Source organism: Xenopus tropicalis, chromosome 5 (assembly GCF_000004195.4).
Source record: "Xenopus tropicalis strain Nigerian chromosome 5, UCB_Xtro_10.0, whole genome shotgun sequence".
Classification (NCBI taxonomy): Eukaryota; Metazoa; Chordata; class Amphibia; order Anura; family Pipidae; genus Xenopus; species Xenopus tropicalis.
The window spans coordinates 112,043,882-112,068,298 of record NC_030681.2 but is presented as its reverse complement, the minus strand read 5'-3'; the positions used below and the strand labels follow the sequence as shown (position 1 = coordinate 112,068,298).

Below are 24,417 nucleotides of genomic sequence, written 5' to 3'. Positions count from 1 at the left end.
ATGCAATATTACAGAAGTCCCTCTGGATTGCCAGTCCAGACCTGCATGTTTGTAACAGGCAACACCAGGGTCGGACTGGGGGGTGCAGGGCCCAGCGGGGCTCCCGCCCCTGGGGCCCTTCAGGTGCCCCAGCCAGCCGTGTCCCCTACCCCACCCCCGGGGCCCCCATAACCCCCCCTGCAGGGCCCCCACCCGACGTCCTCCCCGAGCGCGTATAAATTGAACGCGTCAGGGGAGGAACAGTCAGTTGGGGGAGCGCCGGCAAGGGTCGGACTGGGCCGCCGGGGCCCACCGTGATTTTTCCCGGTGTCCCGGCGGCCCAGTCTGACCCTGGGCAACACTACAAGAAGTACATCTAACAGTCATAAAAAGATGTTAATTTTTATTGTGTCAGTAAAGACTATCGGTATGATGCAATTTTCTGAGCAAATAGTAATTGCTGGTTACTTCCCTGAAGTTTTGACCCAAAAAGCTATGTAAGTGCAACAGAAGGTGAAAGCTGAAGTAGTTACTGATTAGAGTTTATGGGCCTCATAAACAAAGAGCAAGTGCAATGTGGATGCCGGCAAAGCCTTTACTTTACTTTACTATACTGAGATAAATAAAGGTTCCTCCACCCAAAAACTGAGTGCATAATAAAAAACATTACTTTACCATTTCAATAGTTTTAAAGCTATTTCTTTTTTAAAGAAAGATATTTTTATTGGCACCAAAAAATGAGATACATTTTGTCCATTGAGATACAAGATAAAAGGAAAATGGAAGGAAAAATAAAGAAAGTAGGGTTATTGACAAGATGCATGTCATATAAAATGTATATAATTAACACATAGGATACACAGTACTTCCACCATTTTACTGTAGGACCTAAATGAATCTGACAGTGATGGTAATTCAAACTAACTCTTACATAAGGGGCATCAACCCATCATTCCCCTTTCACTTCTTTAAAACTATTTCTAATTGACATTGTTATTGAAACATTATTTATCCCTTTTTGTTCTCGGGTTCTGACTATTGAAACAATATAGCAGGTCAGTTCTTCTCTGTGTCTGTAAATCATCTGACTTCTGGTACATTATTTCACAGCCAGGAGTGACATGAGCTTAAATGTTAGTCCTGGATAACAGTGTTTCACTTACTAGCACCAAACCCATGTACATGGAAGCAAATAGTGTGACGTGTCAGAGAAGAAGCTTGATTCTGTGTATGCCTTTAGTGTGGCACAGTATGAAGGTCTAATAAAAAAAGATGGCAGACATGGAAATAAAAACAAAAATAGTTTATAAATTGATTTAAAAAGAATATTTTATTTGACAAAAATATTGTTTGTAATGTGTATATTATGGCAATAAAAAAATTTAAGAAAAATAATGGCATTATCCTTTTAACAACCTAACCTGCCCTTCCTCTTTTGCTACCTTCTACATGCTACTTCTCTTTTTTTTTTTATTTGAAGTCATGCTACAGCTGTTGTTACTGGGCCCTTTGTTTTTGCCCAAATCATTCAGGTCTTTAGTCCTCTCAGTGGTATGGATTGAATCTGTATTTGTATACTACCAGTTTCCCTTCCGATGCTTGTGAGGGTGAAATTTTTTTGCTTCTGCATTAGTGCTTTAAGTTTGGAGGTGTCAAACTTTAGATGTCCCTGGAAATCAACTTCTATCACTGAAGGGGTCATATGTATGTATAACTTTATTTATAAAGCGCTACTTATGTACGCAGCGCTGTACAGTAGAATACATTAATATAAACAGGGGTATTAAAATAGATAAATACAAAGTATTACAATAAGCACAAATAAATACAAGATACAGTTGCAATAAGTTAAGAGTCAAAGACACAAGAGGATGGAGGTCCCTGCCCCGTAGAGCTTACAATCTATATGGGAAGGTAACTTACAGACACAAATAGGCAAATATAAGTGCTGTAGGTCACAGTGGGTGACATTACAATATAAGTGCTAGTTCCCTGGTCAGGTGCTGGGCGAGTGCTCCAAAAGGTAGTCTTAAAAAGACTGAGGGAGGATTCTCTCCGGAGGAAATCATGCAGGGCATTCCAAATGTAAGGGGCAGCAAGGCAGAAAGGTTTAAGGCGGGAAATAGCAGTAGTAGTGGGGGCGCAACCAAACGATTGCTCTGCGAGGAATGAAGGAGTCGGCCAGGAACGTACGGAGACACAAGAGAAGAGATGTAGTATTTAATATAGACTGTAGGGGGGAAAGATGGGAGTTAGGAAGGTTGATTAGTAGCAGGTTACAATAGTCAAGTCGGGATAGGATGAGAGCATGCATGAGCAGCCTTGCTGTTGCAGTAGAGAGAAAGGGACAGATTTTGGCAATATTGCGCAGGAAAAAGTGACAGGTTTTGACAGTGGTGTTAATATGATCAGAGAAGGAGAGACAGGAGTCAAAGATAACCCCCAAACAACGTGCCGAATCGACCGGGTTGATGAGGGTGCCATCAATAGAGATAGAAAAGGGGGGGTAGGACCCATACATGGGACAATCCCATATGTTACAGTATGTTCTATTGTTCAGGCCAACAGCCCATGTGATTTAGACACCAGAAAGAATTACTTCTTTTCCTCCTCTGCTAATGCACCAAGCGCTAGCCAACACAGAGCACTGGCAGAAGAAATTTTAAACCTGATTTATTTTTAAAACTGACTTACTTTTAAATTTAGCTGATTATTACTGTGGGGTTTTTTTTTCTCTTGGTTTGCCTGGCTAAGGATGAAAACACACAGAGCTACTAGTAGCAGCTACATTTACTGATAATTGTCTCTACGTTTGTTTTACCAGAGGAAATTCTCAGTATTGTCCATAGCAGGGTATTTTCTAGCTTTTAGTAGCCGTGATAAGTAGCTGCTACTAATTAGCTTCTTGTGTCTTCACCCTAATACCAAACTGGACGTGAATGAGCATTCAATTATTGCTAGTCTGACTGTGCATGGGCCTCCAGTTATTGCAGCTGTACTTGGCTTTTCATGGGCCTCCAGATATTGCCAGTTATACTGTATGAGGTGTCTAGCTACAACAAAACTGACATGTACAGGGGCCTCTGGGAATTATCAGTCTGATTATGCATGGGCCTCCAGTTACTGCCAGCCTATCCTGTGCATAAGTCATTTGTTGCCATAAGCATTAATGTGCATGGTTCTGCTATTACTGACATACTGTACATGGGCCTTTGTGCTTACTGAGCTTGCACCTCTAGCTATAACCAGTCTCACAGTACAAGAGCCTCCAGTTTTTGCTGATGTGCTTGATTCTTCATAAGCCTCCAGCTATTTCCAGTCTTACTGCACACAGCTGTTGGCTATTACTAAACGGAATGTGCATGGGCATCTGGGTATTACTATTCTGGGTCTCTAGTTAGGCCTATGCCACATGGGGCTGATTCTCTGCAAGCAGAATAAATTACACCTGCACCTGGAAGAATTGAATCTGCCCGAGTGCAGGCACATGCAGCATATTTCTGCCTAAAACTGTGTTTTTCCGCTTGCTGAAAATCATGTCTCTACTGTGCATGAGTGACTTGTCTCCATTGGCCTCCATTTACAACATATTAACTCAGAATGGACCTTACTGTGATTGTATAAATGCCTCTGGCTATTGCTGTGAATGAGCCTCCAATGATCACCTGTCTTACTGTGCATGGACCTTCAGTTATTGTGATTTACTTCACGTAGGCCTCCAGCTATTGTCAGTTATACTATGAACAGTCCTCTGATTATGCATGGGCCTCTGGGTATTACCATTCTGACAGACCAACAGGTATAAGCAGTTTTTTTGAGTAAGGGCCTCTAGCTATTGCCAACATTTGAGTATATATTTGCCACCAAATTTAATGTGCTTCCAGTTTAAATTTCCTTAACTAATATCAAGTATCTGTGAGAGTGTGCATAGGCCTTCAGTTTTTGTAGATTTACTTGACTCTGAATGGGCCTCTAGCTATTGCCCACCTGTTACGCTGTACAAAACGACAAATGTTTTCTCTAAACCAGGGGTCCCCAACCTTTCTTACTCGTGAGCCACAATCAAATGTAAAAAGACTTGGAGCAACACAAGCATCATAAAACTTTATGAAGGAGCCAAATAAGGGTTAAGATTGGCTATTAGGTAGCCTATATGCACACTATCGGCTTACAGGAGGCTTTATCTGGTAGTAAATCTTGTTTTTATTCAACCAAAACTTACCACCAAGTCAGGAATTCAAAAATAACTCCCTGGTTTGGGGCACTGAGAGCAACATCCAAGGGGTTGGTAAGCAACATGTTGCCCCTGAGCCACTGGTTGGAAATCACTGCTCTAAACCATAATTTGCTGAGAGGATATTTTAACAGAGATGATAAAATTGAATGCAGTTTTATGGACATTACCCAGGATAAAACAGCAATACAATACAATACAATATAATACAATCAAGCAGTACAATGTTTGTTTATATGTTCTACTAGAAATCTTTGTGACCCTTGGTTACAAACAAAAGATTTAGCAGCAAAAACAGTACCAAATTGATGGACAATATCCAAGAATGCATCACACTATAAGCACAATGCCAAATGCTAAATGCCTTCAGATCATATTGTAGTATAAATACAGTGCCAGCAATTTTAATTACCCCAGAAAACCTATTCAGAACTTTCATGAACTTTAGAGCTCCCTAATTGCACTGCCAGTTCCATGTTTCATAACATACCTACAAATTCACGAGTATCTAGGGAAGCAAACAGAATGAAACCTCACTTTTACATACCCTGATTTTACACTGTTTTTGGTGGTCCCACCCATATATACATATATATACACCATTTTTTCTAGTCATTTTTTCTGAAAAAAGTTAAATAAGGGTTCTACTGTAAGACATTTTAACAAAACATACCAACTTGCCATCAAATCTAGCTCTAATTAACTCAAATTGTACCCCAGTCGGCCCAGGGAGCTTGGGGCTAAAGGTCTAAGTCACATCTCGGTCCTTTTAGGGAAGCCAAGCAAACCTCCACAACTTCAGCACCAGTAAGAACAGGTACCCAAACAGGCAGATTGTGGCAAATGCCAGAGGGGCTTCTGTAAGAGCCCATAGATGAAATGCCAGGGCCTGTTTTGAATCTCAAACCTTATTTCATGCTAAATGTCCCTTATCCCCATAAACCAGACTAACATGGACATGAATAATTCTGTGTCTCTCTGTTCCAGTGGGGCCAGCACTTCATCTTGTCATGGTTCCTCCTGTCTAACAGAATCTTTGCAAACCAGTGAACATTAAAAGTGTAGAGTTTTCCCTACAGACCTGCCTGGTCGCACTTACCATAACTCCACACTTTTAGGGTCACTTTGGACGTCTCCACATCAACAGCCCCCCCCCAACCCGAACAGTAACTAAATTGTTCTAAATTTCTGTACTTTGAGCATTTGGGGGGAATAATGTACCATATATCAATATTAGGTACACTGCTAATATATAGAATATGTAGGCAGAACTCTAAAATCACAGCACAGTTCTAACCCATACTAACAGCACAGACACGGGAAACACAGCAAACACTAAACAGATATATTCACAGTATCAACGTTTAATAAGAACAGAGAGCGAAGGAGGTAACTGTCCCACAGAGCTTCCATTCTAAAAACAAGCAGCTTTAGGGAAAAAACGAAAGTCACTGGTTATTATTGCCCTGACTAGCACCCAGCCGTAACAACGCACAACTCACTAACTTATCAGCGAAAGTGAATGTAACAGGAACTCGGTACGAGCCTGCGCCTAGCCTACCCGTGAGCGCGCTTCCTGGGCCCGCCTCCTGCCACGTCACCAAACAGGCCGGGAGAGATATGGCGGAACGTAGGAGACACAAGAAGCGGATCCAGGTAGCCGGGAATATACCGGTTTGGTTTTGGGTGATTGGTGGGTTAGTGTTGTAGCCGGCAAATCCAGTCAGTTTAACCTCATAATATGTTTTGTTGCATAGCTCCTTTGCTATTGAACATATACTTGGGCTCAGTTCTCCCCCTCCACACACATATACACACACAATGGCGGAGGAGGCCGAGCCCCCAGTATTATGATTATACCTTTACTTTTATTACGGGGATGAAATCTCAGGTTTAAACTACAACACTGAAGTAGCAAGTGTAGTGTTAGAACTCCTAGCTCCCTGTTGCTGGAGGAGAGAGATATAGTTGTACAACAGCTGGAGAAACAAAGGCAGAAGATGACGGAGATGTTAGGGTATGTGAGAATAGGCAACATTGGCTGCTACCCAAAACTCTGTCCCATTGTAAGTGATGGAGTGCTACATGTATCCAGCTAGATACTGTCAGGGGCCAGTGCCCTGCTCTGGATTAGCCTCAAACCCCTATGTCTTTTAGGGCCACTCTTTGCTGAAGTGACATTACAGATAATAAACCATGGCCAAATGTGACTGTTCTGTAGATGCATTGTGCTGCCCATGTGGCCATGCTGGGCTCTACTTCCTGTAAATAACATTGCCCTTCAACCAGGCAATACAGCAATGTGATGGCACTGTGCATCCCTTTTGATTTTGGATTATAGAATCTCAAATATTTGGTGTTATAGGGCTTGGCACCCAGCCACTTCGTCTTATCAAATAAACCCATCTTATCCTTTGAAAAGTAATAGCCCCACTTTATGTAAAAAACTGAACAAAGATATAAAGACCAGTCCTTACAATCATTGAAACCAGAAGAACTGGCTGCTTAGAAGAGAGCAGTAGGCCACTTATCCAATAAGAACCAACTGGCGCTCTTAGACCTTAGAATCAGTTACCATGTGTTTACACAGTAAAAATAGCTTCTTGTAGCCCCAGGTGCACGCTGTACCCACTGCCCGGGCAAATAAGTACAAAAATGATGAAAACAGCAGCACTCCGTTTTTTTTTAAAAAAAGTGAAACTTTACTCAAGTGCCAAAGGTGCAAACTGGCACTCTTAGACCTTGTAACTTTAAAAAACTGAATATACTGCTTTTGTATCAGAGCCCTGTACCTGATGAAATTCAGTCTGGCAAAAAGGCATAGTTCATCTTTGGTCTCCAGTATGTCTTAGGCTCCATAGGCTTCCTTGCTTAGCATTATAGTTTTATTATAATCTGGCCCAAGAACATTAAGTTTTTTGGATATTTGAGCCAATGTGTAGGGAAATCAGTGACCTGTGCTCATATGAATATAGGAACATTTTAGTATTACCCATACTTCAAATATTGAATTTTATCTAAACTTTTGCTGGGAATCCATGCAAGGTATGTTAAGCCACTACATGTCTGAGTAAAAGTATTGGTGAAACATTTCCTTGTGTAACTTAGCATCCAAGAGTATGGCATTTTTAAAGAATGACTGTTTTTCTGTATCTATATGCAGAACTTTTTATGTACTGAATCCACCATGGTATCTTATTCTTGTTTTAGTGGCATCAGCAGGCAGGTTTTGATGAGGTTTGGTTTCTGTGGTGTGTATTGTGTTCCCCATGTTTCTCTAAAGTGCTGGAATGGACCGTGTGCCTCCTGGACTCCTGGTTACATGTGGGCAATTTGTGTAGTTAGATCCTGACAACAGAACCATTCATTGTGCCTTAATAGTGTAGGCCTATCCTTTTACCTGTTTCAGTTTTGTAGTGTAGCTGCAATGCAGGTATACGTTATATTCAAAGAAATTATAAACATGTTTTGTAGCATTGAGTCTGTGTTGTAGGTTTAACATTTATTATGATATTAATCATTTTTAAAATGTATAATAATGTATTGCTTTTTTGTAGATTCCACTTCAAACAAAGGTAGTCTGCTGTGACTCCAAAAACTTGTATTTCAAATGTTAGTGTGCTTTTTTAAGTGGCAGCTTGAGCCTTTGGTGATGTTTAATACACTGAAGTGGTGGTAACCTGTTTATTGAGTATGCATGTAATATTTAAATTTGCTGCTATAATCTGCTTTTGGCTATTTTAGCATGTCAGTTTTTAAGCAGAAGCAAATAACTACTGATAACCAGGAATAGCAAATGTAGAGCCTCATAGTATGTAATTCAGTACACTAACTGAGGTGGCCAGCATTGCCTGGGAATTTGATGCAACATATTTAAAATAACAGAATAATTAAAAAAACACTGTCTGCTATTAAGTAGTTCTCTAGTTAAATGCTGCAGTGTGATTGGTCAGGTGGCCTGTACCTGGCATTGCTTGGGAAACCATTCAGGTTTAGGCAAATGGAATGCATAGCCAAACTCAGCACCCTTGAAAATCCCCTATGTTTATGGGTTTTTCTTTGCAACGAGTTATGTGCTGATGAATAGTTCATGGATATTATGGATCTGCTCAATCTGATTATCCAAAAATCACTTGCCTGTCATGTGGCCAAACAGAAGGCATACTGAAGGTCAGCACCTTCTCAAATCCCTAAAAGTAGTCTGCAAGGGCCACCACAGTCTTTAAGTAGCAAAGATCTGTGCCTCTGAATATGCCACCAGTATTGATCATTTAACAGCATACCAATTTAAAAACAGTGCGTAATAAAAAGAAATAATGTTGTGTCTTTCAGGAGGTGGGTGAGCCAACCAAAGATGAAAAGGCAATAGCCAAGTACCTGCGCTTCAACTGCCCTTCCAAATCAACTAATATGATGGGCCACAAAGTTGACTACTTCATTGGTATATTGCTTCTCTATGCTATATGATTTATTTTTAGCTACATGAGTCTTGGTTCTAAATTTTAAAAAAGTTCTATATTTCAGATGCTTCATTATTCTAAGTTTTTATTTTTAAAATAAATGTATTAGTATATCCTTAAAGGAGTACTAAACCTCCCTAGGTACAAATCCCCCCTCACCTCTCCCTTCCTGCACAGGCTGTTATGTAGAAATTTGAAAACCTGAGCAGAGTAGAGCAACAAAGTTCCCAGGCACCATCTTCTCTCCATTCTGATACTCTTTGGCTCTCTTTGCCGACATGGAGCCTGCAGGAGCATGCACAGGTAAAGCTGATTCCTGACTAGCCCACACGGTGCATGCTCCTGCAGGCTCTGTGTTGGCAGTAAGACCCGAAGAGTATCGGAACGGAGAAAAGATGGTGCTTGAGTACTCTGCTGTGCTGCTCTGCTATTTTATTTCAAGTTTTCAAATAGGGTCACCTTTCTGTGTTATAGACTGTTAGTTAAGGGGCTGTTGTACCTAGTGGGGTTTAGCTCTCCTTTAAGTGTTCCTGAATTAAAAGGTTCTTCAGCTCTGAATACTAGGATAGTAAGGGACCACAAGAATGATGCACTCTTAATCCTTCCAAATCAGGGGCCCACCCAAAACATTCATGCCATAAACCTCAGCTACACAATGGGGATGCAAGCTGGCTCTCTGGGAAGCACCGGCCTACTGGCTGGCAAAGGGAGCAAACTTGCAGTACAAACCATAGTTGGGGCTCTGTGTGTACGCTACAAGCATTTGACAGTAGGATGTCACGTTCTCCCCATAGTCTTTTAGGAACTAGTTCCTGTAGTCCCTGCAAACCAAACGAAGGGGATTATAGCAGAACTCTTCCTGATATGTTATCGGTGGGTGGAAATAACTCATTGGTGTGTGCTGCGGAAAAAATGCCAAAGAAACATCTCTTAATTTAGTCTCAGAAAATATTAACTTACTAAGTTATGTTTTTATGCAGCTTCCAAGGCTGTGGACTGTCTTTTGGATTCAAAATGGGCTAAAGCCAAGAAAGGAGAAGAAGCCCTCTTCACTAATAGAGAGTCGGTGGTTGAATTCTGCAATAGGTATGACTGATTATGCAGATTATTCTCTTTCAGTGGAACATATGTTCATGGTTCCAACATCCATGTAGGATGCTGCCACTTTGCAGAGCGATTTGACAAAATTGGAAAACTGGGCAGCAAACTGGAAAATGAGGTTCAATGTTGACAAGTGCAAAGTTATGCACTTTGGTAGAAATAATATAAACGGGAACTATTTACTGAATGGTAGTGTGTTGGGGGTATCGTTAATGGAGAAGGATCTAGAGGTTTTTGTAGATAAATTAGATAAGTTGTCTAATTCCAGGCAGTGTCATTCTGTGGCTACTAAAGCAAATAAAGTGCTGTCTTGTATAAAAAAAAGGGCATTGACTCAAGGGATGAAAACATAATTTTGCCTCTTTATAGGTCCCTGGTAAGGCCTCACCTTGAGTATGCAGTGCAGTTTTGGGCTCCAGTCCTTAAGAAGGATATTAATGAGCTGGAGAGAGTGCAGAGACGTGCAACTAAACTGGTAAAGGGGATGGAAGATTTAAGCTATGAGGTTAGACTGTCGAGGCTGGGGTTGTTTTCTCTGGAAAAGAGGCGCTTGTGAGGGGACATGATTACTCTGTACAAGTACATTAGAGGGGAATATAGGCAGATGGGGGATGTTCTTTTTTCCCATAAAAACGATTAACGCACCAGAGGTCACCCCTTTAGATTAGAGGAACGGAGTTCCATTTGAAGCAGCGTAGGTGGTTTTTCACGGTGAAGGCAGTGAGGTTGTGGAATGCCCTTCCTAGTGATGTGGTAATGGCAGATTCTGTTAATGCCTTTAAGAGGGGCCTGGATATGTTTTTGAACAATCAGAATATCCAAGGCTATTGTGATACTAATATCTACAGTTAGTATAAGTAGTTGTATATATAGTTTATGTATGTGAGTGTATAGATTGGTAAGTATAGCTTGTGTTTGCTGGGTTTACTTGGTTGGGTTGAACTTGATGGACTCTGGTCTTTTTTCAACCCTATGTAACTATGTAACATTTATGTGTTGTGACTTTCCAAAAATAAAAAGGAAGGAAGTAATGGAAAATACAGACGCTTTCTAACATTTTTAATCATCACAGACAACTTGGAGATACTGTGTTATATTATACATTTCTTCCAGGGGTAGTCAAAGGAGCAGCAGTACTCATAATTGATATGAGTGTATATGACATATATCTGAAATGGCCACTTAGCTGTCCCACTGGTGACCATTTAGACACACCGCATTTAAATTGCTTTCTTGTAATGAAAATTAGTGTAAAAGGAAAAGTTTAACCCTTTTCCTGCTGGCCAACTTTCACACTTCATGCGTGTTAAATGGTAGAGGTGGTACTTTTAGTATACATCGCCACTTCTGTAGAAAGATATATAATTCAAAATACCCAAGAAAGTTTTTTTTAAATTAATCAGAAATGCATTAGTGTCCTAATACAATTGATTTGGAAGCTCCATGTCTACTGACAGCGCCAATAACAGATATGTGTAGTCTATGTTGAAAACCATATAGTTTTTGCACTACTAGTACACCTACTGACTGATTCAAATTGTGTAGTGTAAATGTCTTTTTACTCAAACTGCAAAGCTTTGATAAAGTTGTCAGGTTTAATAATATTTCTAAATTCCCATCAAAGCTTGTACTGTACAGAAAGCGATAGATACATCTTCTGCTTGTCGCTATGAGCTAAAATATAGCTTCATAGATATGAATGCCAGTCTTAACAGTTAGTTACTCAGCATACATAGCAATATAAAACTAGGTGGAATGTAGAGACCACAAAAGGAAAATTCTGCACAAATCCAGATGAACTCGGAATGCTATAAAGTCACTAGAATTCCAGTAAAATCTGTCAAAGCATTAAGTGCCTGCACACTTGTACGAGATAGTTTTGCTTGCAAAAACAAGTATCAACAGTAGTGTGAAAATAAATATATAATGACATTTCTAAAATGCATACATTCATAAATACATTTGTAAATAAAATGAAAAAGTATTTACACAATTTGATTAACTCAGTCACACTGGGAAATAAAGCACTTTTAATGACAAAATGTGTATGTGTTATACATTTGTCAGATTGTATGTGTATTAGTAAGTTATGTTAGTGTACAATTTGTGTAAGACTTGGCTAGGGGAAAGCAAGAGATGTTAAGGAGACCCTGGATCAGCTAGAGAGCTCTGGTATGGCCCAAGACAGCATGGGGGTTGTGCCAAAGGGTTTAGGATGTTAAGACAACATTTCTTTGGAGAAGAGTTTTTCACCTATTACTGAAACTGAAATGCGCAGTGCATGCATATTTCATAATTCTCACAGTCCATCAAATAAATTAGCAGTGACAAAAGAAGTTGGCAGACGGCAGCACTTACAAATATGTGTTCCAACTCAACTTTTCTTCAGAAACAGCAGGCTGGCACAAAACCGGACCATCACATTAAAAATTATGCAGTGAAAATGGTTTTTATTTTATCTTAAAAAAACAAGCAATACGTGTTTCATGATTTGAAGGGGCCATTAATCATAGGCTAAAATGGTAAACAATTACTCCGAGTATGTACAGTAAATGTAAAAAGAATTCTTCCTACTCCTTGAAAACATTTCTGTGTAGGCTTTGTTTTGGTGCAAACCCAGCGACTGTCACCTACATGACGCAGGTTTATGCTGTGTGCAAAACTGAAATAAAAATGTCTAATCCCATACAGTATAGGAGTAATAGTAAATGTGTGCTTGAGCAGACTGGACTCATTTTATTTTAAGTTTAGATTGCATCTGACTGTCACAGTGGATAGTATGAAATGGATCAACAGCTGAGAGTGGCATAGGAAATAATTAACAGAACTCTGTTTTGACTAGATAGAGCGACAGGTAGCAGAACCACTAGTCAGAATAAATCTACAGATAGGCAAGAGAACCAAGATCTGTATTAATATTAATTAAGGTATATTTCAGTTTGTATTCTCACTGGAATATTCATAGTGTACATTACCTGGCAGTACATTAAATCAAATAGGTACCACATTGAAGGCAGTAAGTTCTCTGTGTATTTTAAACTTTTTTATATAGAATTGGTTAAATATAAAAGCTGTACCAAGCACTAGTGATTTCCCCATTAAATGATAAGAAGCTAAAGCCACCCTTCCTTCTACCCACGCATTAACTTTTGTACCAGTGGCTAGCATGCTGCTCCGAATAGCAGACACCTAGACCTTTTCTTTAAATGCTTCTCATTTTACTCTCATCATTTATGTTGTGCAGCTGTAGAATTACATCTTAATGTTTGTTGCATTAGTCCTTAGCAGTTTGCTTTTAAATCTCATTGGCTTATCTAGCTTTTATGTTAGAAGTTTATTCCAAAACAGCTGATTTACCAGGTGTACGTGTTCCCACACTCTCCCCAGAAGGCAAGTTTGTTAGGATATTTAAATTCAGCCTTTAAGTTTGAGGATGCTGGGAGCTATAGGTCAACACCTAAGGGACTGCAGGTTAGACGTCTCGTGTATTTTATTCTTACCCACCTATAACAACACTTGAGTCATGTAACAACCGATAATGTTTACACATTCATAAACTAACAGTTTGTCTGTTTTCACTGAAACAAACAAAAATTTGTTGAATGAGAGAATTTTGAATTGTGGCATTTTTTTGATCAGATGTGTGACATTAAGGTGATCTTTTTTAAGACTCCTGAAAAAACAGTTTTTCCACCGAGCACTGAAAGTAATGAAGACAAAGCCTGAAAAGGAGGTGAAGAAAGAAAAGGAAAAAGAAAAAGCAAAGTCCGATAGTGGAAAGGAAGATGAGAAAAAGAGCAAGAAAGATGCCCCCAAAGAGGAGAAATCAAAAAAGGAAAAGAAAAAAGAAGTTGAAAAGGAGGAAGTAAAGAAGGTGAGTATGAGAACTGCTGGGAACCATGTTCCTATATAGTGCATTATGTGTGTCAGGAAGAGTCAGCAGTAATTAGTATGGTTCTGTTGTTGGCAAATCTCAATACATTGGGGCCATGTTATAATAAAAAAAAAAAAAAAATCTAATTTTTTTTATTATTTGTTCACTCCAGAATCATAAATATATACATTTGTCTAAATCCCTAACAACTGACACCTCCTGCATGATTTTTCTAAATTGCCTTATCTTTTTAGAAAGGATCTCAGCTCTTTCTTGAAGCTATTTAATGTATCCGTACATCTGCTTCAGGGGCATATAGTAAATTTTTTGCATCTTATGATGAAACCTCTTTTATGTTAATCTAAAGAGGTGCCCTGGGATCACAGAGTTTATAGATATTTATACACAGTGCTTATACCTCCCCTGAATATATGCATGTAAATATGTATTTATATTGCTCTACATTCATACACAGATTATATTAAGGAGGGTGTTTTAAGTATTCAAGTGCTTTATCCCTTTTGTTATTATCTGTATCTCCTATTTTTGTTTTGCTTACACCCAATCTTAATTGTGACTGTGGGCTGCATGATGGAGATTAGTATACAGCCCAATTTGAATGAGTCAAGTCTGTGCCATCTGAACTGTACATGCTGATGCATTTGTTTAATAGGATGAAGCACCTGGAACACCAAAAAAAAAGGAGACCAAGCGAAAGTTTAAGCTGGAACCACATGAGGATCAACTTTTCCTTGACGGAAATGAGGTGGGCTGGGGTTTTTGTCTGGGTTGGAGTTAGTTGTTTTTCTGCAGTGCATCCCATTGTTACAGTTAGAAAAATCTTACTTATGGTACTTTTGGGGAAGCAAGTACTCAAGGAAAAAAAAACGAGCTTCTCTGACAAACACTGGGCAATTTAGCATCAATGCAGTAAACCATAGTTACCAATCGGGGGTTTACTTTTAGTTTGTTACTTGGTCGCTATGGTTACTGCCCTTGTTTAGAATAGTCCAGTGTTTGTTCTGATAATGCAAGTTAAATGCTATTCAAATCATTCTCTATAAAAGGTCTGCCTAGAAGGATTAATTCATTTTACAGATTTTTTTGGTTAAAGTTCTAATTTTTGCCATGAACTCCCACCCCCCAGCTCATGGCAAGGCTGCAGTTACAAGGATAACCAAGACAGTAAATAAGCATTAACTCCAAATTTCTAAAATGCTACCCATGGGTTTGCTTTGTATTGAAGTTTTTTAGGGGAAGCAGCCTTTGTGACATTGTTATATGTTTTTCCACCTTGATTTTAATGTGTTTTTTACATCTTTAGGTGTATGTGTGGATATATGACCCAGTCCATTTTAAAACATTTGCTATGGGCCTTATCCTTGGTGAGTTACAGCAACCATTGAAAACAATTTGATTAGTTATCTAGTGGAGTGTTTTGGCTAGTATTTGGAAAAAAAAGTACTGTATTATAAACCAGAGGCTATGCATGGCATTCATATACTTGCTTATTAAACATTTAAATTCAGTCATATTGCCATACAACTTGCTGGGCTGAGGTGCTTGGTTTGAGGTGTTTTATATTCCTCCCACACTTAAACGTATACATGTGGGTTAATTGGCGCCTGAAATAATAGACAATAGTGTGAATGTGATAGGGACTTACAATGTAAACTCTACCGAGGAACAAGAATTGATATAAAAAATGTATAATATATGTAAAGCACTGTGGATATGTTGATGCTGTATAAGGATAACAGTAACTATACATGTTTACATTTTCAGCTCGCTGCATAGGGTTTTTTTGATCATTAACTTTAAAAATGGTCCCTTTATTGGAATTCCCCAAAGATCTGCTACAACCCATGCTTCTAATGAGGTATGGGCATGTCCTAAGTTCCCTGCCATATTTGGGATGACATTTTTAACATTTGCACTAAGGAACTAAGTATAAATATCAATAATGATTCAGCAATGGCACTTCTTTATCACAATATATTCACAACAGTATCCTATAAGAAAAAATCTCTTGAGCAGAATTCGTTAAAGGAAAAGTAACACTAAAAATTTTTAAGTAAAAAAAATCTATTCTACCCTGCTCCAGTAATTGCCCTATCCTGCACACCATTTATTATTTTGAATGCTTTATTAGAAAATACCTGCTAAAATGTGGCTTCCGGTCATTTGAAATAAGGCAAGACGGCGATGCAGGGCAGAATCCACTATGTGACAATCGATTGATTGATCCTAGCCTTCCTTCTGTATAGGAAGGGGTCAGGCTAGGATCGATTAATTGAGAGCAATTACTGGAGCAGGGTAGAATAGATTTTTTACTTAAAAATTTTTAGTGTTACTTTTCCTTTAAATGCAGCAAAAATTCTTATTCCCCATATATAGAATCCAACAACCCCACCTACTGAAGAGGTGTGGGTACTGCAGCTGAAAAAAAATCAGAGATTTATGTTAATTCATTCTGTATTATGATTTGAATACAGTGCCTGCCGAATAGAAGATCCTTGTATTAGAAAATAAAAGTTTTTTTGTACACATTCAGTGTTTGAATTTATAATGTTACAGATAGATTTTTGATACATTTAAAGCATTACTAACGTTGCATGTGTAATAAATGCACTGACAGGCATGAAAGATGCATCATTATACCAAGCACAAGTTGTGCAAGAAAGGGCTATGCCATTCTGTTGAAGATAAACTCTGAAAGGCTCCAGTCACATATCAGCTGGGTGAAAGGGGATTATTTTTGTCAGGACAGACTAAATTGGTGGCTTATTATGCAATATTATCATGCATTTGTGCAGAAAGTGAATACATTCTCATGAGTTGCTCATCTATTCCATATTGTGTTAACAAATGGCTATCTTGTTGTAGTTATTGCAGTTATAGCTGCAACCCTCTTTCCTCTGTGGCCTGCTGAGATGCGAGTCGGGGTTTACTACCTCAGTGTTGGAGCTGGATGTTTTGTTGCCAGTATTCTACTTCTTGCTGTTGGTATGTATCTCTTCCCAGGGGAGCATTTGAGAACTTCACCCAACATTGCTATTGAGTCTGTTTCCATAATACAGTTTGTAAGCTAATGGGTTTTTATAACAGCTGCTACATGTAGTTGAGAATTTCCAGTGGAGAAAAAGCAGATTCACCCCCTTTCCGCCATGTATATTTGTATATTAACATGATTCGAATCCTCTTGTGACTGTTCACACAGGCAGATTTTTGTCAATATAGCTACACTTAAGTGTCTTCTGGTATGACATCTGCCCTGTGTATAGAATCATTAGCCTTAGGACCCCTTTCTTTATTGCAGTAACAGATTATAATTCATATTTGTCAAATATCATCTATTAAGAAGCCATTGATTAATGTATGAGGTCAAGCTTTTATTTGTGAAACCAGCCATAACACCCAAAATGTCAGATATGATCCTTTTCATACATTCTCTGATTGCAAGGGGTTAAAACATTAGTTCAGTGACATGTTGCTTTTGTATCTCTTAGGCTCTTTGTCACATGGTGCATTTTCTGTGCCAGCTTAGTGAATCGATTTCTTCTAGATAATGATTAAGTGTGCATTTTCTGGTTGGCATCTGCCCAGTGACGGGTGGATCTGTTACTACACACATGGGACAAGAAGGGCATTATATCTGCCAACCGAGAAAACAAATAGTGCAATATTAGATTTACCTTACACTGTGCAATTGCTGTACAAAGTAACAACACTATATTGGTTTAACATATCCTGGTAGTGGTTTAGTTATTTCCTTTCTATGCTCTGTTTTTAGCAAGGTGCATTCTCTTCCTTATCATTTGGCTTTTGACTGGAGGAAGGCATCACTTCTGGTTTCTGCCCAACTTGACAGCAGACGTTGGTTTCATTGATTCCTTCCGACCAGTTTATACACACGAATACAAAGGACCAAAATCTGACCAGAAGAAGGAGGAAAAATCTGAAGTGAAAACGCCACTTAAATCAGACAGTGAGGATAAATCGGACAGTGAGAAGAAGGAAGAAGAGGAAAGAAAGGCTGAAGCAGCCGAGGGATCAGGGACAGAAGGCTCTGGTGCAGAAAGGCAGTCAGACACAGATAGTGACAGGCGGGAAGATGAAGGCTCACAGCATAGTAGTGGCAATGGAAATGATTTTGAAATGATCACAAAGGAAGAACTTGAGCAGCAAACTGATGAAGGAGAATGCGACGATGATGAGGAGGATGTTAAAGAGGAAGAAGGCACAGCTGAGAGTAGGCCTTTATGTGAAAAATCTTAAGACTTGTGTTTGTGACTGAGGAAGTGCAAGTGGATGGATATTTCCTTAGAGTGATCACCAACATCACATAATTTCCTTCACTCTTCTTTACAATATGCAGATTCTGTAGGGATCATCAAATTTGTTAGGTTTTAAAAAATTAATTTCCAAAAAATAAATTGTAATGGAGGAAACTCCAGTCTTTTTCAATGAAACAAAATGCTAATTCCGAAGTTGTGACAGTACGTGCTGGCCTTTTACCTTACTTGTTTTATCCTGTTGCTGCGTAGCTGAGTGTGATCCCTGTGTAATATTGCAGCTGTTGGGGTTCAGCTGTCTGCATGCAGCACAGGCTCATTGCTGCTTGTCAGGTGCATCCCATGTAGATGGTCTGGTCATTTCAGGACGCTTTTGGTATAACATCAGCATCCAGATGTAGCATCATATTTCATGCAAAATGAATTTAATGAAGAAATCAGTAAAATCCCTGGAGGGGTGCTGGGAGTTGTAGTGAAACAGCAGCAGTGGGAAGTACAGCTTTCAGCATCCACCTAAACGTTCCCACCAGTAAGGCTGATACCCTTGTTCTGTAGCCTGCTAGTATCTTGGCTAATTCCAACATCATTTACAACACAATGAAAATGAATTTAATCTATACTGTTTAGCTCTAAAAGTGTTCCTTTTCTCAATGATTCTGCTGAGCACTAGCTTACGTATAGTTCATATATCTATCAATTATATATATATATATAGTAAAGAGACTTTATTTTATAAATACTTTAATGACAACTCTTTTATCCAACACTTAAAGAGCGTGTTAGTCAGTTGCAATTTTCATAGTTTTTAGGGTAATTCTGGTACTACTACTTCTCTCCTATATTAGTCATTTGTTTAAATGGAATAAAATAAACATACAACAAGCCCTTATACAGAGAATGCCAGAGGTCAATTCCCAGCACCATTTCTCAATGTGTAGTAATAATAATAATGTATGTCTTTTGCCTAAAATCACCCATCACCTCCACATCCAATGGGTTGTTTTGAAGTGATCCCTCTGTGTTATATTCCTGATCATAAATAACACCAATTTAGTATATGTAGCTGTTATTTGTGTAATTGAATGTCACCTAATGGGCCAAGATGGGAAGAACAGATAGTGGCTAAGGGGCATACTAACATACAATAGAAAAAATAGAGAAGAAGTAAAAGTGACTTGTTTTTATAACTCAGTGCACCTTCATCGCATAGTGTACAATATTTTGTCCTGCAAAAAAATAGTTTACAAATAAATATCCAAGTTATTTTGTTAACATTGAAATGGTAATACTGGTGGTTATTGAAAAAGTTTGTTTAAATACCGGAAATTATTGAACTGGCATGTAATTAATAGTAAATATTTATATATACACCTAAAACGATATTAGATATAGAGTCTTTTATCCCATGGAATTGGGGAATTTAGGAAGCTGCTAAAACCTATTTATGTGCACTTTTCCCATGTGCATATTGCATAGAGCAGGGCAAAGCAAGGTTCCAACTGGTGCAGTTAGTGCACCAAACCTTACTCGTGCCTTAGCGTAAGGGTTTACCTAAGCAAATAAAATCTAAATGATTATACATCAGTGTTCAGTGGTGAGGTGCAAATACTCTGTGAGTACACAGCAAAACTGTAAAGGAAAGAGTAGGAACTGCAGATGTTCTGTGGAGATGGGTTCCCTCTATAGGCAAATGTAACTCTTTTCTAAATTATTTACTTATTTTAATTGTATAATTCACCTTCCAAGATTAAAATGCCTGCAGGACACTGTCCCATTGTATGCTTCAATCCCAGTCAGAGTTTTGAATGGAGGTTATTACAGGCATTGTGGGTCTCAAGTCATAAGAAAGCCCTGGATTGTGTACAGGGAGTCCTTCTGCGGGATGTAGTTGTTTCCAGGCTTTAGTTTTGTGCCAACATTCCATGTATGTAAGTAAAAATAAAACAATGCTTATTAAAAGTAAAGGTGACAAATACTGTGTCCGTGTATAATGTCTGGTTTTTCATTTTACTTAAACGAGCATGCTGTACTTGCTGATAAGACAAAAATTATAATTTTAATAATAATGGGTGAATAGTTTGGACCGGGTCTAGTAATCATTATCAACCAACTGTAGCATTTACTTCACACTTTTAAAAAGAGAACATTTGATACATTACATTTGGTATAAAAATTTGGTATTTGTACAGGAGTACAAGGATAAATTATAATGGCATTCCAGTGTACAGTTCCCAGCGGTCACGTTATACCTGTTGAATATGACATGATTCTGAAGCAACCACTGTGTTAATGTGAGAATGTTTATTTGGCGGTTAAACATTTATTTACAGCTATGTAATATACAAAATCAGTGCTGTCCAACTGGTGGCCCACAGACCAGACCTTTTGCAGCCCCCCATTAAAGTCTGGCTGCTGTGACTGCTTACCTTGTGTAAGGTTTAAAAGGTATCAGAACTTAGATTAACTAGAACCCTGCATTGTTCACACCTCAGACTGTAAGTATCTGCATTGTTCACCGGTATACCTACAGACTGTAGGAAGGGCACTAGCATTGTCACTGTATGTAGTACAGCGTGTACTGTTCATGTTAGAGAAGTCCTGATTACTTGCATGGTCCTTCAGAGAGGGACTTAGCATCAGCGAACCACTGAAAAGTAAGGGCAGCAGATTAGGGAGGGACGTTAGGAAACTCAGGGTGGGGAGGGTGAGAGGATTTTTTTACACAAGCCTACTAATTCTTTCACAAGAAAGGTAGAGCAGATTAACCAGCAATATAGCAGGTAATTCTTCATTCTTTTAAAAGTGTGTTTTTGGAAAATAAGGTCAGAAGTGAAATGAGCACAGTTAATAAGCAGTAAAGAACCTAACAGTGGAGATTTTATATTTAAGGAGAAGGAAAGGCTAAGTCACTTGGGGGTGCTAAAATGTTAAGCACCCCCAAGTGACTTTAATCACTTACCTTCTACCCCGGGCTGGTGCTGAATGCTGTGGAGTTACTTTGAAAGGATTACCAAAGTATCATGCAACTCTTCAAACAGGTGTTACTTGTTAGAGTTGCATGAATGGATGTGTGAAGAGTTCTGAAACTGCCGGGGTACAGATGTTAGAACAGCATTCACACCTCTGTGAGTTTCAGATGTCACCTTTCTGAAGAGTTACATAGTGCCATTGTGATTGGATTTGTGGAAGAGTATATATGCCTTCCCATACCAGTCAGTTGAACTGAAGAAGCTGCTCGTATGAGTAGTGAAACGTCTTCAATGATTACCAAACAAGTCCAGTTGCTTTAAATTTATTTATACTAGATATACTGTAATTTATATAAATAAGCTGCTGTGTAGTATGGGGGTAGCCATTCCTGCACTGGTACAGCTGGGGTGTTTGCTACAGAAACCCTACTATAGTTTATATAAATACCCCGCTGTGTAGCCCCGGGGGCAGCAGTTCCTGCACCGGTACAGCTGGGGTGTTTGCTACAGAAACCCTACTATAGTTTATATAAATAAGCTGCTATGTAGCCATGGAGGCAGCCATTCAAAGGAGAAAAGGCACAGGCACATAACAGATAACACACCATTGTATTCTACAGAACTTGTCTGTTATCTGCTATGTAACCTGTGCCTTTTCTCCTTTTTTCCAGCTTGAATGGCTGCCCCCGTGGCTACACAGCAGCTTATTATATAAATGATAGTAGTGTTACTGTAGCAAACACACCAGTTTTACCAGTGCAGGGCAACAGTGCATTATATTTTTATTACTTTAAAGCTCTTTTATTTTTTGGTGTTAATGTTCCTTTAAGACTGAAGCTTTAAAACATTTGAAAAACTGCTGTAATTCAGCTGTAATGTTAGCTTAAACTTTAAACATGACTATTGGATTCTAGGGAAATCATTAGGAGTAGGAGTATAGATAAAATTGTCTATCAGTTTATTATCAGTTCAGTTGTGTTTTAAATGCCCCTTCCTGGATGTATAAAATAAATTAGCATATTAAAAACAGAGGAGTCGGAGTCGGAAGTATCAGAAACTGAGGAGTCGAAGTCGGAGAATTTATCTACCGACTCCACAGCATTGGGGATAACGCTAGTATAAAGTACGCTCACCCCAGAAAGTCATATATTTTTGGAAAGTACACATTCCCCCGAATCTAAAATGGGTACCCATGTCTTTCTACTCCAAAGTACCAAGCCGCAAAGTTTTTCTAAATGTAGCAATTTTGATGACATTTCCAAAAATCCCCTCAAAGCTTCCACTTTGCAGCATCTTATCTCCCACATAGCATTAGGTGCCAACACCCTAAATTTGAACACAAGGGGTCCACTGTCTGATGCCCAATATGTATAGATTTACCCAAATATGTAGCATGTAGGGGCCCCAATGGGAAAATACCCCCATATGATCTGTCATTTCAGCTCCTGCAAAATCAACACATTTACATCCTTTATGTGGGATAATGGTACAAAAAAAAGTACACTCACCCCAGAAAGCCATATATTTTTAAAAAGTACACATTCCCCTGAATCTATAATGGGTACATAGTAACATAGTAAGTTGGGTTGAAAAAAGACATACGTCCATCAAGTTCAACCATAATGCCTATATATAACCTGCCTAACTACTAGTTGATCCAGAGGAAGGCAAAAAACCCCATCTGAAGCCTCTCTAATTTGCCGCAGAGGGGAAAAAATTCCTTCCTGACTCCAAGATGGCAATCGGACCAGTCCCTGGATCAACTTGTACTAAGAGCTATCTCCCATAACCCTGTATTCCCTCACTTGCTAAGAATCCATCCAGCCCCTTCTTAAAGGAACAGTAACACCAAAAAATGAAAAAGCTTTAAAGTAATAAAAATAGAATGCACTGTTGCCCTGCACTGGTAAAACTGGTGTGTTTGCTACAGTAACACTACTATAATTTATATAATAAGCTGCTGTGTAGCCACGGGGGCAGCCATTCAAGCTGGAAAAAAGGAGAAAAGGCACAGGTTACATTGCAGATAACAGATAAGTTCTGTAGAGTACAATAGTGTTTTATCTGTTATCTGCTATGTGCCTGTGCCTTTTCTCCTTTGAATGGCTGCCTCCATGGCTACATAGCAGCTTATTTATATAAATTATAGTAGACTTTCTGAAGTAAACACACAACTTTTACCAGTGCAGGGCAGCAGCACATTATATTTTAGTTACTTATATAATGTATCAGCCAGTACGACTGATTCGGGGAGGGAATTCCAGAACTTCACAGCTCTCACTGTAAAAAATCCTTTCCGAATATTTAAATGGAACCTCCCTTCTTCTAAACGAAGTGGGTGCCCTCGTGTCCGTTGGAAGGACCTGCTGGTAAATAAAACATTAGAAATGTTATTATATGATCCCTTTATAGATTTATACATAGTTATCATGTCACCTCTTAAGCGCCTCTTCTCCAGTGTAAACAGACCCAACTTGGCCAGTCTTTCTTCATAACTGAGACTTTTCATACCCTTTACCAGCTTAGTTGCCCTTCTCTGGACCCTCTCTAACTCAATAATGTCCCGTTTGAGCACTGGAGACCAGAACTGAACAGCATATTCTAGATGGGGCCTTACCAGTGCTCTGTAAAGGGGAAGAATAACCCCCTCCTCCCGTGAATCTATACCCCTTTTAATACAGCTCAAAACCTTGTTTGCCCTTGCAGCTGCTGCCTGGCATTGCTTGCTACAGCCAAGTTTATTATCTACAAGGACTCCAAGGTCCTTCTCCATTATGGATTTGCCTAGTGCAGTCCCATTAAGGGTATATGGGGCTTGCATATTTTTACATCCCAGGTGCATGACCTTACATTTATCCACATTAAATCTCATCTGCCACTTAGCTGCCCAGATTGCCAGTTGGTCAAGATCCTGCTGCAGGGATGTCACATCCTGGATAGAATTGACTGGTCGGCAGAGTTTTGTGTCATCTGCAAACACTGATACATTACTCATAATACCCTCCCCCAAGTCATTTATGGACCCAGTACAGAACCCTGAGGGACCCCACTGAGGACCTTACTCCAAGTAGAGAATGTACCATTAACAACCACCCTCTGTACCCGATCCTGTAGCCAGTTTTCTATCCACGTGCAAACGATTTCACTAAGACCAATATGCCTTAGCTTAGAAAGCAGTCGTTTGTGTGGAACGGTATCAAATGCTTTGGCAAAATCCAAATAGATTATATCTACTGCATCCCCACTGTCCAGCTTCTTACTTACCTCATCATAAAAAGCAATTAAATTGGTCTGACATGACCTGTCCTTCATAAAGCCATGCTGATTACTGCTCATAATGGCATTCTCCACTACATAATTTTGAATGTGATCCCTTAACAAGCCTTCAAATAACTTGCCCACCACGGATGTCAAACTTACAGGCCTATAATTGCCAGGCTGAGATCTTACTCCCTTTTTAAATATGGGAATGACATTTGCCTTCTTCCAATCCCTAGGTACCATA

General features: G+C 39.1%; 1 protein-coding gene across 1 annotated transcript; it reads left to right on the top strand.

Moving 5' to 3' along the window:
- The first annotated feature begins 5,824 nt into the window (after window positions 1–5,824).
- sec62 (SEC62 homolog, preprotein translocation factor) lies at window positions 5,825–19,921 on the top strand. Its single transcript, NM_001128046.1, is given in 8 exon segments — window positions 5,825–5,869; window positions 8,546–8,654; window positions 9,654–9,759; window positions 13,444–13,648; window positions 14,322–14,414; window positions 14,973–15,033; window positions 16,535–16,654; window positions 17,442–19,921. Coding segments are annotated over 8 exon segments (1,215 nt in total). The 5' UTR covers window positions 5,825–5,833; the 3' UTR covers window positions 17,927–19,921.
- Window positions 19,922–24,417: the final 4,496 nt, after the last annotated feature.